At 34.8% G+C, this 13245-nt stretch overlaps 1 protein-coding gene across 1 annotated transcript; it reads right to left on the bottom strand.

Moving 5' to 3' along the window:
• Positions 1 to 4762: 4762 nt before the first annotated feature.
• LOC125050434 lies at positions 4763 to 8193 on the bottom strand. Its single transcript, XM_047650287.1, has 4 exons — positions 7174 to 8193; positions 6460 to 6528; positions 5951 to 6110; positions 4763 to 5298 (listed from the first exon to the last, which is right to left on the bottom strand). Exons 1-4 carry the CDS (start codon positions 7816 to 7818, stop codon positions 5132 to 5134), a joined length of 1041 nt encoding a protein of 346 aa, XP_047506243.1. The 5' UTR covers positions 7819 to 8193; the 3' UTR covers positions 4763 to 5131.
• Positions 8194 to 13245: the final 5052 nt, after the last annotated feature.

Below are 13245 nucleotides of genomic sequence, written 5' to 3'. Positions count from 1 at the left end.
TCATATGCAGAAGCAATATCAAGAAACACACCCACAAGGTACTCACCTTTTGTAAAGGCTAGGCGAATGTCTGTTGTCAGTATACTGAGGCTGTCTGTGGTACTCATACCCTTCCGGAACCCAAATTGGGATGAGGGGAGAATATTTCTACTTTCCATTAACCATTCCAGTCGGTTTTTAAGAAGGTGTTCCGTTACTTTAGCTAAAGTAGATGACAAAGCTATGGGACGATAAGAATTTGAATCTGAAGGGTTTTTTCCAGGTTTGAGAATGGGAATGACTATTTGAGATGTCCAAGATGTCGGTATAATACCAGTTTCAAAACTGGAAGGAATATGGAACGCCATCTTCCCCTGGAGTTGAATCTTTGAGACCATTAAGAGCGATTTGAAGCTCAGAGAAAGAAAAGGGAGCATCCATTTCATTGTTAGCCGGAGCTGGCGTAGAACTTAGAAATGAGTCCACATAGGGAGCGAAAGGTGGAGCCAGTTTATCTGCAAAGTTGTTAAGCCAGTCAGAAGGGTTATTTGAAGAAGGATTAACATGGTTCAGGGAACGACGGAATCTCCTCACATTAGACCACACAATAGAGGATGGAGAACGAGGGCTAAGGGATTCGCAAAATTGTATCCAACTACATCTTTTCTTCCTGGATACCAACCTTTTAATTTTAGCATCAAGCTTCTGGTAATTAATAAAGTTCTCCTGTGACATACTGGCTGAGTAGGATTTCTCTGCAGCCATTCTCTTATCAAACAAATCGCTGCATTCATCATCCCACCAGGGAGAGGAAAGCAGCTGATTTTTAGGAGAGTGCTTTTTGGGGATCTGGGAATCGGCCGAAGATATGAGAGAATTTAAAAAAAGATCATAGCAAGACAAGACATTTTCTTCGCATTCCAAATCAGGCAGAGTGTCTACCATGCAATCAACGGATTGGGCATAATCTTTCCAGTTTGCTTTTTTGAGTTTATATTTTAAAAGGGGGTTGTGGTAAGAGGGGGGTAAGGATTTGTTATTTAATGAAATAATTACAGGAAAATGATCACTGCCATAGGTGAACTCAAGGGCGTTCCAAGTTAGTTGCGAGGCTAGGTTAGGGGAACAGAGGGTGAGATCCACTGCAGATTTGGGATTCTGATTAGGGTATACCCTGCGAGTTGGAGAGCCATCATTGAGGATGCAAAGATTGACATCGTCGAGTAAGTCAATCAGCAGTGGAGCAAACCTATCACTAGCATGGCACCCCCACATAGTGTGATGGGTGTTAAAGTCACCCATGGCTATGATAGGGCTGGGAAGGGATGATAAAATTGATTGTATCTCAGGAAGAAGAGAAGGAGAAGGGTGAGGAATATACAAAGATACAAAAGAAATGTCTAAGGTACGAACAGCAACAGCATTAATCTGATCGCTGTGGGTAGGAAGAGGAATTTGGGAGAATGGGAGGGAATGCCGTACAAAGACAGCACTGCCCGCATACCCATCATTCCTGTCATCCCGCAGACAGGAAAAGCCAGGCACCCGAAATCGGGAACCAGGTTTCAGCCACAACCATTTGGGAGGGATGAGGAGCACTCACCAACAATAGTCTGGTGAGCTGTTCTATCGTACCCCTTTGCTAGAGGAGCTTGGGGACGAGGGGAGCGATAAATTGTTTGGCGATAGGAAGCATTGGTAGGAGTTTGGGCTTTTTGAGTAGATTTTAGAGAATAGGCAGGAGGGGTAAACATTTCTTTTGTTATCTCAGCATATGAACGTCGGACAGGAGGAAACTTAATTGCTGCTTCAACGTATGAGATGTTGTCCTGGGACATCACCATTTTTATGGATTGCTGTCGAGTAAATTCTGGACAGCCCTTGTCAGAAGCAAAATGTTTGCCTGAGCAATGTAAACATGTGGATGTTTCTAAGGTGACTTCACACGTATCACCTGTATGGGGCTGAGCACACCTGTAACATCTGGGCTTAGATCGGCAGATAGATTTGATATGTCCAAAACGGCAGCAGTTCAGGCACTGTATGGTTGGGAGTTGGTAGGTTTCGACAGGGAGGGAAGTGTGGTAGGAGTAAACCTTGGCAGGGAGCATTTGCCCCCTGAAGGTAAGGACGACAGATTGGGTAGGCACCCAGGTGGTGACACCCTCAGTGACTGTTTTTCGGTTCAGTCGCCTTGATTTTAATACTTCACCACATCCAGGAGGAAGCTCTAATGAAATTACGAGTTCGTCCATTGACCAGTCCACCGGTACACCTCTGACCAACCCCATTCTGGTAATGTTATAAGTGGGGATAATAGCTTTAAACTTGCACATACTAAGAACCGGGTTGACCAGAAAGTTGTTGGCAGCTTCAGCAGAAGAGAACTCAACGGTGATTTTATTACGGCCTACATTTTTTACACCATCGTGTATGATAGAACTAATTTTGTGCTTATGCATAAACTGGCCGAAAGTAATAGCACGTAAAGAGGCTCCGGAAGATGGGTCTTCTACTTCACGGGAGACTTGGACAATGAACGGACCTTTATCTTCATTAGAGTAAGACCTAGGTCCATCGGAGAAGGAGGGGTGGACATAAAGGTGTTGTATAGACGGGTTCGCCTGAGCGGGATCCGTAATAGTTTTTTTAAAGGATGGTTCATTTCTCTCCTCTCCTTGTCGTTTGCGAGACGTAGAAGAGGTTCCCGGGTCAGGAGGCTCGGGGTCAGGATCTAGATCCATTTTACTAAAACTGCAGCAACTATATTAATTTAAATTTTATACTTTACCAGCACCAATAGGGTTAGTTTTATCTAAATAGCACAATAACAACTATTTCAGCTTAGGAAAATCACAGAAACACCGAGAAAAACACGGAAATCTCACTAACACGTGCGTCAACCAAAGCTAACGCCCAAATTACTCTTCCTCTATTGTTTTATCTGCTTTTTACCCATTGACGTTACAAACGTCAATGTCATACAACCTGTTTTTGTTCTATGTATATACAACAATATTATGTAATTAATACAATAAGGTGTTAAGGCTATAATTATTATAACTCAATTATATAATTAATCCTAAGAACCTAGAGTCTCATTTTCTCTTGAAGTTATATACGTGAAAATTAATTGTCCGTAAAGGTTTAGATATAAACAAAATTAGAGAAATACCAAAGCTAATTACGAACATAAAACCTTACCGCAACTTAAACAAGCACAATATAGGAGACGGGTGGGTAAAATGACTTTGTAATTACAATTACTTAATTTTGGGGCCTGCGGGGTCTGAACAAGGGTAAAAAGTTAAGCAAACGAGAAGCCGACTTCAAAGGCCTTTTGTATCATAACAATGCATTAATGAATCGTTTTAAGTATTGGTTTATTCTTCAACAGAAATTTTCAGTCAATGCTCAAGAAGGCCAAAGCGGTGGCGCCAAAGTACTTGCAGTGAGCGATGTATATTCTTTTCTCCATTCCCTGTTTCCAGACTGTTGTGTTGAATAGTGACTTACTTTTTATATTCTATATTTAAAATTGACAACATTGTGCACCTAACTATAATGATAGTGACAGCTCTTAATACGTAGGAAACCTATGTGTATACTGTATATGGTTAGTTTTATATTTTAATTAATTTCTATTCATATCAAGTTTGTAAGATCTTTTGATTGCACGAGGTAACCTATATTTGTAAACATTGTATGCCTTTCCAAAAACGAGTAATCTCTCAATTGGTACACGTCTTTTTAAGGGTCTGTGGATCTCCGAGCTAAGCTAACCTTTTGTAAAAGTGTGGGTAGGCACAATATAAATACAACTACCTACCTAACACTACTTTAACCAATTTACAAAAGCTACTTAAGATACAACATGCAAATTAAAAAAAACAAAACAAAACTTTAGTATACCCTCACTTATATTCTTAATTTGAACTTTTACATATGTTTAAGGCAGTCTGAATTTCTTCAAATGAAAAAATTACTTCATTTTTCCCAACACACGCGGCTATCTTGAATAAGACATAACGACCAGAGTTCGGATATTTATGACTAACGAGCCTATTCAGAGGCGAAATACCTCTAAATGGAGATTTATGAAACAGAAAACGAATAACGTATATAGATGTTTGCATAAAGGTACCTACTGTGGATTTGGGTTGTAAGTATTATCACGGACCTAGAGAAGCTTTACATACGAAACTATTAGAACTCCATTCATGTACACAGAGGTTTATACATAAGAATAGTTCAAAGAGTATTTTTCTGTAAAAAAGTTACTTAAACTAAAAGATATAATAAAATGCGACAACTTTTTATATATTTTTATTCACATCTACAAAATTTATAATTACTTCAACACTAATGATCAGCGAAGTTAACTTACAAATTATATATCATATAAATTATTTTCTTCGTATTTTAAATCCATAAGAGAAAAACTTTAACTAACAATATGATTTTTCTATATTTTTTACGAATTTGTCAAGTAGGTACTATGGTTTATTTTATTATTATTTGAGTATTTAGTTACTCATAGAACCAAATCCGTCAGCAAAAAGCAGAAAATGGCAATTGTTGTCTTTACTTTTCAATTGCAATAAGTTTGTATTGTGATATTGTTATCAACTATCGAAATCACTAATCATAACAATTTCAAACCACTAATATGTCGAAAGCACATCCACCAGAATTAACAAAAATCATAGACAAGAAATTGTCATTAAAGCTAAATGCTGGGCGGGCAGTCACCGGTGTCCTTAGAGGATTTGATCCGTTAATGAATCCGTAGACGAAATAAAAGATGGCCAATATAGGCATGGTGGTTATCCGAGGAAACAGTGCCTTACAATAAAGTCCTAAATAGCTGATGCCACATTAAAATAATGGCCAAAAGTTGATTAAAATATCATTATCAACATGATTGCTTTTCACAAATGAATTGGCCATATCATGAAGCGATCGAATCTACGAGTACGCTACGCGAGTAATATCTATAAGTAAATTATATACCTATAAGGGGAAAAGTTACCACTTTATTATAAAATTGTGCTTACAACAGCCACTTAATCGGCAAATACAAAGGGGTGACAATACCTTTCCACCTTTTTTATTTTACTAATTATGTATAGTGTTACTGAGAATTTTATGGTTAATTTCGAATATACTGAAGCATGAATACTAAATAGTTAATACCTAAAGAAGTTATTTCTAAGGGAAAAGTTTTATTAATTGGGAAAGCGCGAAGCATCCGGTACCCAATAGGCTCTTCCTTCAGTAGATTCAACATATCCGTTATTTGCGCTTTACGATTTTCATCTGAAAACATAACGTAATTTAGAAGTACGTACTATGTACGCTAGACAATCAACTTAGCACTTACAGAATTACAGAGTATTTGGAAAGAAATTTGCAGTGAAATTCGGGCCTTTATTTATAAATATCTGCCTGAGAAAGTATATACCGCCTCCTTTAGTAAAAACTCCTTTTACCCAACAATAATCAACTATTAAAAAAATTAAACACATGCTTATCTTCTCACCGTATTGCACCTCAAATAACTAGTAAGTTCGATGGCTGTAGTAGTATAATAAAATAAATAGTAAGTCCTTACCATACCTCGACATATCCTTGATTCAAATTGTTAATAACGGAAAAAGGCACAAAATTGTCGATCGCAGGATAAGGAATAAGTGTAGGAACAATGAAAGGGTTACACTGACTATAAAAATAAGCCTTTTAGTAAAATCATAAGTACGTATACTCACTAAATAATATATGGTTCGTATCTAGAAATGTAACAATTCCAAGTGCATTTAAATTAGTGTTAAATAAAAACCACAGCAAAATGAAATTAAATTAAATCAAATGTGGCGATTGTCAGCCAGTGTCAAAAAATCATCATCAAAATTAACAATGTTTTTTTTGTTTTTATTTCAGAAATTGGAATAATGTTAGTTATTATATTTACCTGTGCATCTCAATTTCCGTTCAATCATCTGTATTTTTATGTCTTCTAATAAGTTAGCTATATATTCCATAATGAAGACAGGAAATACAACACAAACATATCCATGTATACAGCGAGTCGTTAATAATAAATGATATGTTATAATGTGACCTTCTGCAAGCTAGAAATAATACATATTTTTATCCTTCATAAGGTAATGTGTGAGTATAGACGTTTTTGACGTTTCCCTAATTATACCATAGTTAAACATCGACAAACAAAATAGAAAACAGTATTCTTTCGGTTTTTTTTTTGGGTGCGCCAATTCTATAATTTTAATGGAATTGTATACTCTATGGCATGTTTCGATTTTGCCGCCATTCTTACCTTCGACATAAATAATACATAATACTTTTTTGGGATTATCCTAACGACACTGCCACGTATTGAAACACGCGTGTAATGTTTATATACAGTGATCTCAAAAAAATATTAGTCCGTAACATGAAATGACTCCTTTATATACTTACATAGTAATGTAAAATCAGATACATAGTGTTAATAGAATCCCAGAAGAATAAAGATGTTTGGGTCAGCATCTGAAATTATGGTAAAAACATTACAAATGAGTTTAATATGTTTCCTTGATTACATCTGAGTTGTATTACTTATTAGAAAATAAGGGCAATAAACATTTTATACAGCACTAGAGTCTTTTATACATATAAACAACGGGTGTTCGGTGAGGTTTTATTAGAAACTTAAAGCTAGTCTTCAATGTCAAGACACAAGACATTCCTAATGCACTGAGACAAGCTGAGGATAGAGTAGGGGGCAGCAAATTGGCGTATCGGTTAGGGCTTTTCAAACCACGCACGACCTTCAGTGATGTAGACTACGATGTAGTGATGTAGAAGAAAAAAGGTAATCTCTTAGCTAGTATATTGTTATATGTAAAACAACAAAGTGTGATTGAAGCCGATAATGGCCAGTATAAAATCCGCTTTAAGAAGCATTATCATTGAATAAATACGTACCGAATAAAGCACGATAAATTAAATTTGGACAACATCTTTATTACGCAAGAAAATTTTTGTCTAAAAAATGTTAAAACCACCAACATTAAAACTGGTCCGACCGCGGAGCTATGTTCCACGCATACACAGAAAAACATACATACCGAATTGTAAACTCTTCGTTTTCTTAAGTCGATTCAAAAGTGTAAAGGAGATTTAAGGACTTACCAAAATTGTTATACTCGCAGAAGTTTTTTTAAACTTATCAAGAATTTTCAAATAAACTTGACGATGGCGATCCAATGGAAAATCGCTTCCAAATTTTAGATCCAAACAAATATTCCGCTGAAACAACTTTACGCGACAGAGCAACACGGAGAAAATCAAAAACAATGGTATCTTTTCTATTTCTATTGTAAATCTAAGTATAATTCCAGAAATATAAGCCACCAAGCTAAATTCTGTACAGCACAAATACCACCAAATATAGAATATTATGTAAAAAATAATAACAAAGAAATGTACTGAATCAAACATGAGCTGGTGGATTCGGAAAATACGCTTGGCTTGTTTATGAGAGTCTATTATTTCATCCCACCTACAATATAGAAATAGATAGCGATCGCCTGTCAAGATAGAGAGGATAAAACTTGGTATAGTCCCCAACAATACACCACAAATCTTCAATATAATGTTAATATTATAGGACAATTTATTTTGAATTATTAAATGTATAAAAAAGACAAGCTGAACCAATAGAGAAATTCCACAATATATTTTTAGCATTAATCCAGCTATGAAGTAGTCATTGTACCAGCCTAATATAATTCTTAGTATCATAAACTTTTTAAAGTCGTACACGTATTTCACCATTGTTTCCGTTGAAATGACAGCGAAGGTGCTCTTTGTTTAATGAAGTAACTTATTATGCTTTCATTTTTGATTAATATTATCGATATCTATAGGGCCACTTGTTATCAAGATGTACTAGGGGTCAAAAAGTATGTCGAAGCAATGGCGTTAGCGTCAGCTGCCATTGTAATTTGTGGCATAATTACAATGACCAGTGACTTATGATCCCTCCCTCCCGGTAGAAACACCTTTACTGTTCCAGGAGCTCATTCACCCTGCGCACAGGATAACTATCAGTAAATGTATCGCAGACACTAATAGTAACTTAACACAATACACACATAATACTTAACACATCAAGCGGCATTTGTTGTCTTTCCACCCTACGGCCAGACACCCAAACCAACAAAACTTTGAAACTACACAGCACTAGCTCACCAAGCAGTTTCTTACATCCTCAAAAACAAAATAACGCACTCGCTCATTCATACTGACTCACAATCATCGCTAGCCGCACTCAAACAAACATCTAACACGCACCCACTTGTAGCACAAACACACAAAATTCACGAGATTGAAATCACGCAAAAACTATCCGAAATACTTTTGCAATGGGTGAAAGGACACTCTGACAACGAGGCCGCAAACGCAGCTGCTTCTAAAGCAGCCAACCCGCACCATCTTTTATTGCATATCCCTTCTCCTATATCAAGGCAATAATCAAAAGCACAAGCAACAGCAGATATATATCTGACAGCACATGCCGATTTGCGGCAAACATATTTCCGAACCTGGATGATTTACATTCATTCTTTTCTGCGACACTCATTTCTTTTCCAACTCACAGGAATTGCCTCATACACAAAGGACACTCCTTCGGCAAAGATCATTTAAGCCGTATTAAAATTGTTAACAACGACCACACTATACAGACACTGAAACACTTGCTAGAGGAGAGTCCAAGATTTAATAATCACAGACATAATCATACACAAACATTCGACACATCCAAATCCCTTCTCCTTAAGATAATTAATTTCGCACCCCCCAGAACTGGGTTCACTGATTCATTTGATGGCTCAAATCGTCAACTGCCTAAAGCCGACCACGGATCTTGACTTGAAAACTAAGGATTTATCAAATTCATTCAATTTAACTCTACGCAAATATATCTTAATTGCATTCAGACGTTGGCCAGGCGTTGCCGCAAATTTTCCAAATAGGTCGTGTTTACACCCGGTAAGGCGTCAGGATCACAATCCTTTGTCCTCCGTTAGCGTTTGGATAATGCTTGTTTACAAGATCAAGATGTCCGATTTACAAGATTTTCGTGTACTACGTTAGAAATATGACGATATAAAAAATAATATATAAAAAATTTAACACAATATTGATGGTTGGTTATAAGAAGGTTAAAAGAAACCGTTACTGCAAAGATTATAAAAAAGTTACACGAGTCCGTATAATAATATCTCTGTTATATTTTTTGTTACTGGCAGTGTTGGCCTAGTCACTTCAGCATTCGACAATTAACGAGGTCGCCGGTTCGATTCCCGGATGTGGACCAATGAATATTTTGTCTTAATGCGCATAAGACACTCGTTCGTACGGTGAAGAAAAACATCGTGATCGTGAACCTACATGCCTTAGATCCAAAAAAGTTAACGGCGTGTGAAGGCAGGTCATCTAATTGCCTATTAGAAAATACAAATGACAAGAAACACTTTCATATCTGAGGCACAGAAATGTAAAGGTCAATCATTTTTATTTATTGTATTTTTTAGCTAAAATATTTTGAATCTTGACATTTCAATATTATAGTAGACAATACTTGTTTTTATATATATGTACATAAAAATGGTTAGCAAAGATTAATTTTTTGTATAAAAGTTACTTAAACTTATGCATAACATAACAAAATGCTGAAACTTTTACTATATTTTTATTCACATCTACAAATTATACAAGCATTATCAATTATTATTTTTCTTATTTTAAACCCATAACAGTAGAAAACTTGTAACTTTAACTAACATTATGATTTTTATACATTTTTTAACGAATTTGACAAGTTTCAATTCGAAAATTTTATTAAAATTTGAGTATTTACGAGTAGTTAGTCATAGAACCCAATCCGTCAACAAAAAGCAGAAAATGGCAGCCTACATTAACATCCTAAATAGATAAGGCTTCAATAAAATATAGGCAAAAAGTTGATTGAAATATACTCGTAATTACATGCTTGCTATGTTTCACAAATGAATTTGCCATATCATGAAACGATATAATCTACGAGTAGACCACGACAATAATATCATGTAAATTATAGGTAATTTCATTGTAATTTCAAGGAAATAGTACTTACAACAGCCACTTAATAGGCATATAATAATTAATAATCACTTCATAATCAATACGTGCAGTGATCAATACGCTGACCTTTTCTACTTATTTTACTAATTATGTATTGCTGTAGCTTTGCGTTTGACAATATAATGCGAGAAACATGGTCATTATTTTACAGATTCTCCATGGTTAAGTTCGGATATATTGAAGCATGAATACTAAATAGTAAATAAGTACTTAAAGAAGTTATTTGCAGAGGAAAGGTTTTATTAATTGTGAAAGCGCGAAGCATCCGGGTGCTAATAGGCTTTTCTTTCAATAATTACCGAAAGTCCGTTATTTCCACTTTCCGATTTTCATCTGAAAAGATAACGTGATTTAGATGCATGCAAGACAATTAACTAAGTACCTACAGAGTTACAGAGTTATTGGAAAGAACTTTGCAGTGAATTTCAGGCCTTTCTTTATAAATATTTTTGTCTGAAAAAGTATTTATCGTCTCATTAATTCGTCATTCGGCTTGTCTTCCCGGTACCATGTTACCTCAGATAACTAGTAGTAAGTTCGATGGCCGTTGATACACAATGATTTAATAATAAATAGCCCTGAGTGCATACCTCGATATATCCTTGATTCAAAGCTAATAGTAGTATAAAAAATAAGAGCTGGAACAAAGAAAGGGTTGCATTTACTATTACAAATACTTTACCTTTAAGTAAAACTACAAGTAGTCCATTATATTCGCGAGATAATATCTGATTGAGGGTGCAATATATAATAAGTAAAATTGGCAAAAATCTAAACAAATTTAGGTGCATCTAGCGTTATATCTTCCAACCACAGCGAAATGAAAAGTAATGAAAACAAATGTGGGGATTGGCCGTGTCAAAAAATCAATCTCTACAAAATTAAAAATTTAATTTTGTTTTGTATTTCAGAAATTGGATTAAAGTTAGTTATTAAAATTACCTGTGCATCTTAATATTCGTTCAATCATTCATCATTCGTTTTAGTACCAATGTCATCTAATGAGTTAGCTATATCCTTTATAAGGAAGACGTAGATCGTATATATAGAACGTATATCGCGACTCGTTAGTACCAACTGATGTGTTGTAATAAATGCCCTTCTGTAAGCTAGAAATAGTACATATATATAATAGTTTATTGTAAAATATATTCTGATCAAAAAAATAACATTTAGAAATGTAAAATTATATGTATACAATATACATAGTGATAAAAAAATCCTAGAAATCTATAAAAATATAAAAAATTGCATCCTCCTTTTTTACATCTGAGTTGTATTTATAATAATGGTAGCAATAACCACTTTCTTTAGTCCTTACAAACTAGTATTTTTTTTATGCAAGGATAAATTTTATTAGAAACTTAGAGTTAGTCACTGATGTTAGCGGTTTGAAGAAAATACTGACCATTAAAATTCTGATTTAAGAAACATAATCATTTAATAGGTATTCAAATACGATAAATTAAATTTAGACATATCAATAAAATCTCGAAACAAAATTACATTCTCTTCCCTTCACACCACATAATTCCCTAGCGATGAAGCGTTTAATTCCCGGCTATGTACCAAAAGACTTTTATTTGAGTGCAATTACCATTTGCTCGCATGATGAAGGAAAACTCGTGAGGAAACCAGATCGCTTCGAACATGTAATATGCACACAAATCTCATTACTTTTTTATTTATAAAGAAAAATAACAAATTACCCTGGTGCTAAGGGGAAGAGGAGACTGAGATTATAGTACTTTAATTATTGTAGAACAGTTTATAATTTTGGCAAATATAGTTTATATTTTGCATTTACTTATTCAATGTATGCAATTCTTATACGCTGTAACTATATGAGACATAAATTTTAATTATTACCTAAAAGATAAAATTCGATCAAATGAAGTAAACGTTAGGATATTTAAATAAAGAGTGGTATTTATGTAATGACATTTTAACATAAATAACAAAGAAAACAGCGAGTACGTCGAAGAAATTTTATGCAAAAACCCATGAGCAGTTTATTATGCCATTTGTAGACGACGCCAACTGTGCAGGCGAACGATCTTCGCAATCTTCAAAATGGCTCCCGATTTGGGAATACCAGCACTATATCACGGAATAAATAGCCCGTAGAGACTAGTTATTTTCTTAGAACATCAGTTGCGATGGCTCTGACATCAAAGAGAAGGCATAGATAACGGAAAGGCAGACGCAATGGAAATGCTTAATCATTTGAAAAATGTATAAAGTTATACCTATATGAACATCGACGCACAAATTGTCCTGTGTTGTTGTATTTTTAGAATAACAAAAGTATGACTATGTCGTGTAAAGTGTTAAATTAAGAGCAGCCCTCAATCCTCATTGATAGTCGTACTACATAGGCCGGGAGATAGTGACACAAAATAGTTGGTCATTCGTACCAGTATGGCGGTGCTACAGGGGTCTTATTACGAAAAAAAAATGTAATAAAGCGTGTCGTATCTTAAAGCAAATTGCTTTTTTGCGAAAACAATAATATTAAGGCCAAGGCTTGGCTTGATAAACATTTTTCGGACTCTGCACCAGGAAAATCAACAAATAGTGACGAAACAATTGATAGTCATAACTTTGTAGCAGTTTTGTATTCGTTCGTTTCGTAGCGTACCTTTGTAAATATGGGAACAAAATAATTCACGTAACAAGTCTATACTGAATTTAACTTGAAATTAGAAACATGTTTAATTAAAAATTTTAACCTGATAGTGACGGGTAGATGTGCGAGTGAGTAATTCAAAGTACTAACTTTTAACAAGCTAATATAACGTTCCATATATAGCTAGAAAATTATTCAAAACAACTAAATCTGCTATGCTGTTACAGCCTCCGTGTTAAGTAGACTATTTTATATTGACTATGAACCATACTTTATCGACTTAAATTATATTATCATTGCTTTAAAATAAATAATTACCATTTAATATACCTTCTTATTTTTGTTAAGGCTTCCAACAAATGGAGTCTTCCAGTGTCCCTGTAGAGAATTACTATTGACCTAATTTTATTAATAAAAATATTTTAGATAAATTATTAAACCACATT

The sequence above is a fragment of the Pieris napi genome, chromosome 6, assembly GCF_905475465.1.
Source record: "Pieris napi chromosome 6, ilPieNapi1.2, whole genome shotgun sequence".
NCBI classification, from domain to species: domain Eukaryota; kingdom Metazoa; phylum Arthropoda; class Insecta; order Lepidoptera; family Pieridae; genus Pieris; species Pieris napi.
Note: the sequence above shows the minus strand (reverse complement) of the source record. Positions and strands in the feature narration are given on the sequence as shown.

Excerpts from the sequence above, each read along its gene's own strand:
- LOC125050434 (XM_047650287.1), bottom strand. The coding sequence starts at position 7,818 with ATGGTGAAATACGTGTACGACTTTAAAAAGTTTATGATACTAAGAATT. Across the intron at positions 6,111-6,459 it reads ATCTGATTTTACATTACTAT|CTTGCAGAAGGTCACATTAT; the intron begins GTAAGTATATAA and ends TATTATTTCTAG. Across the intron at positions 5,299-5,950 it reads ACGGAAATTGAGATGCACAG|ATGAAAATCGTAAAGCGCAA; the intron begins GTAAATATAATA and ends TTATGTTTTCAG.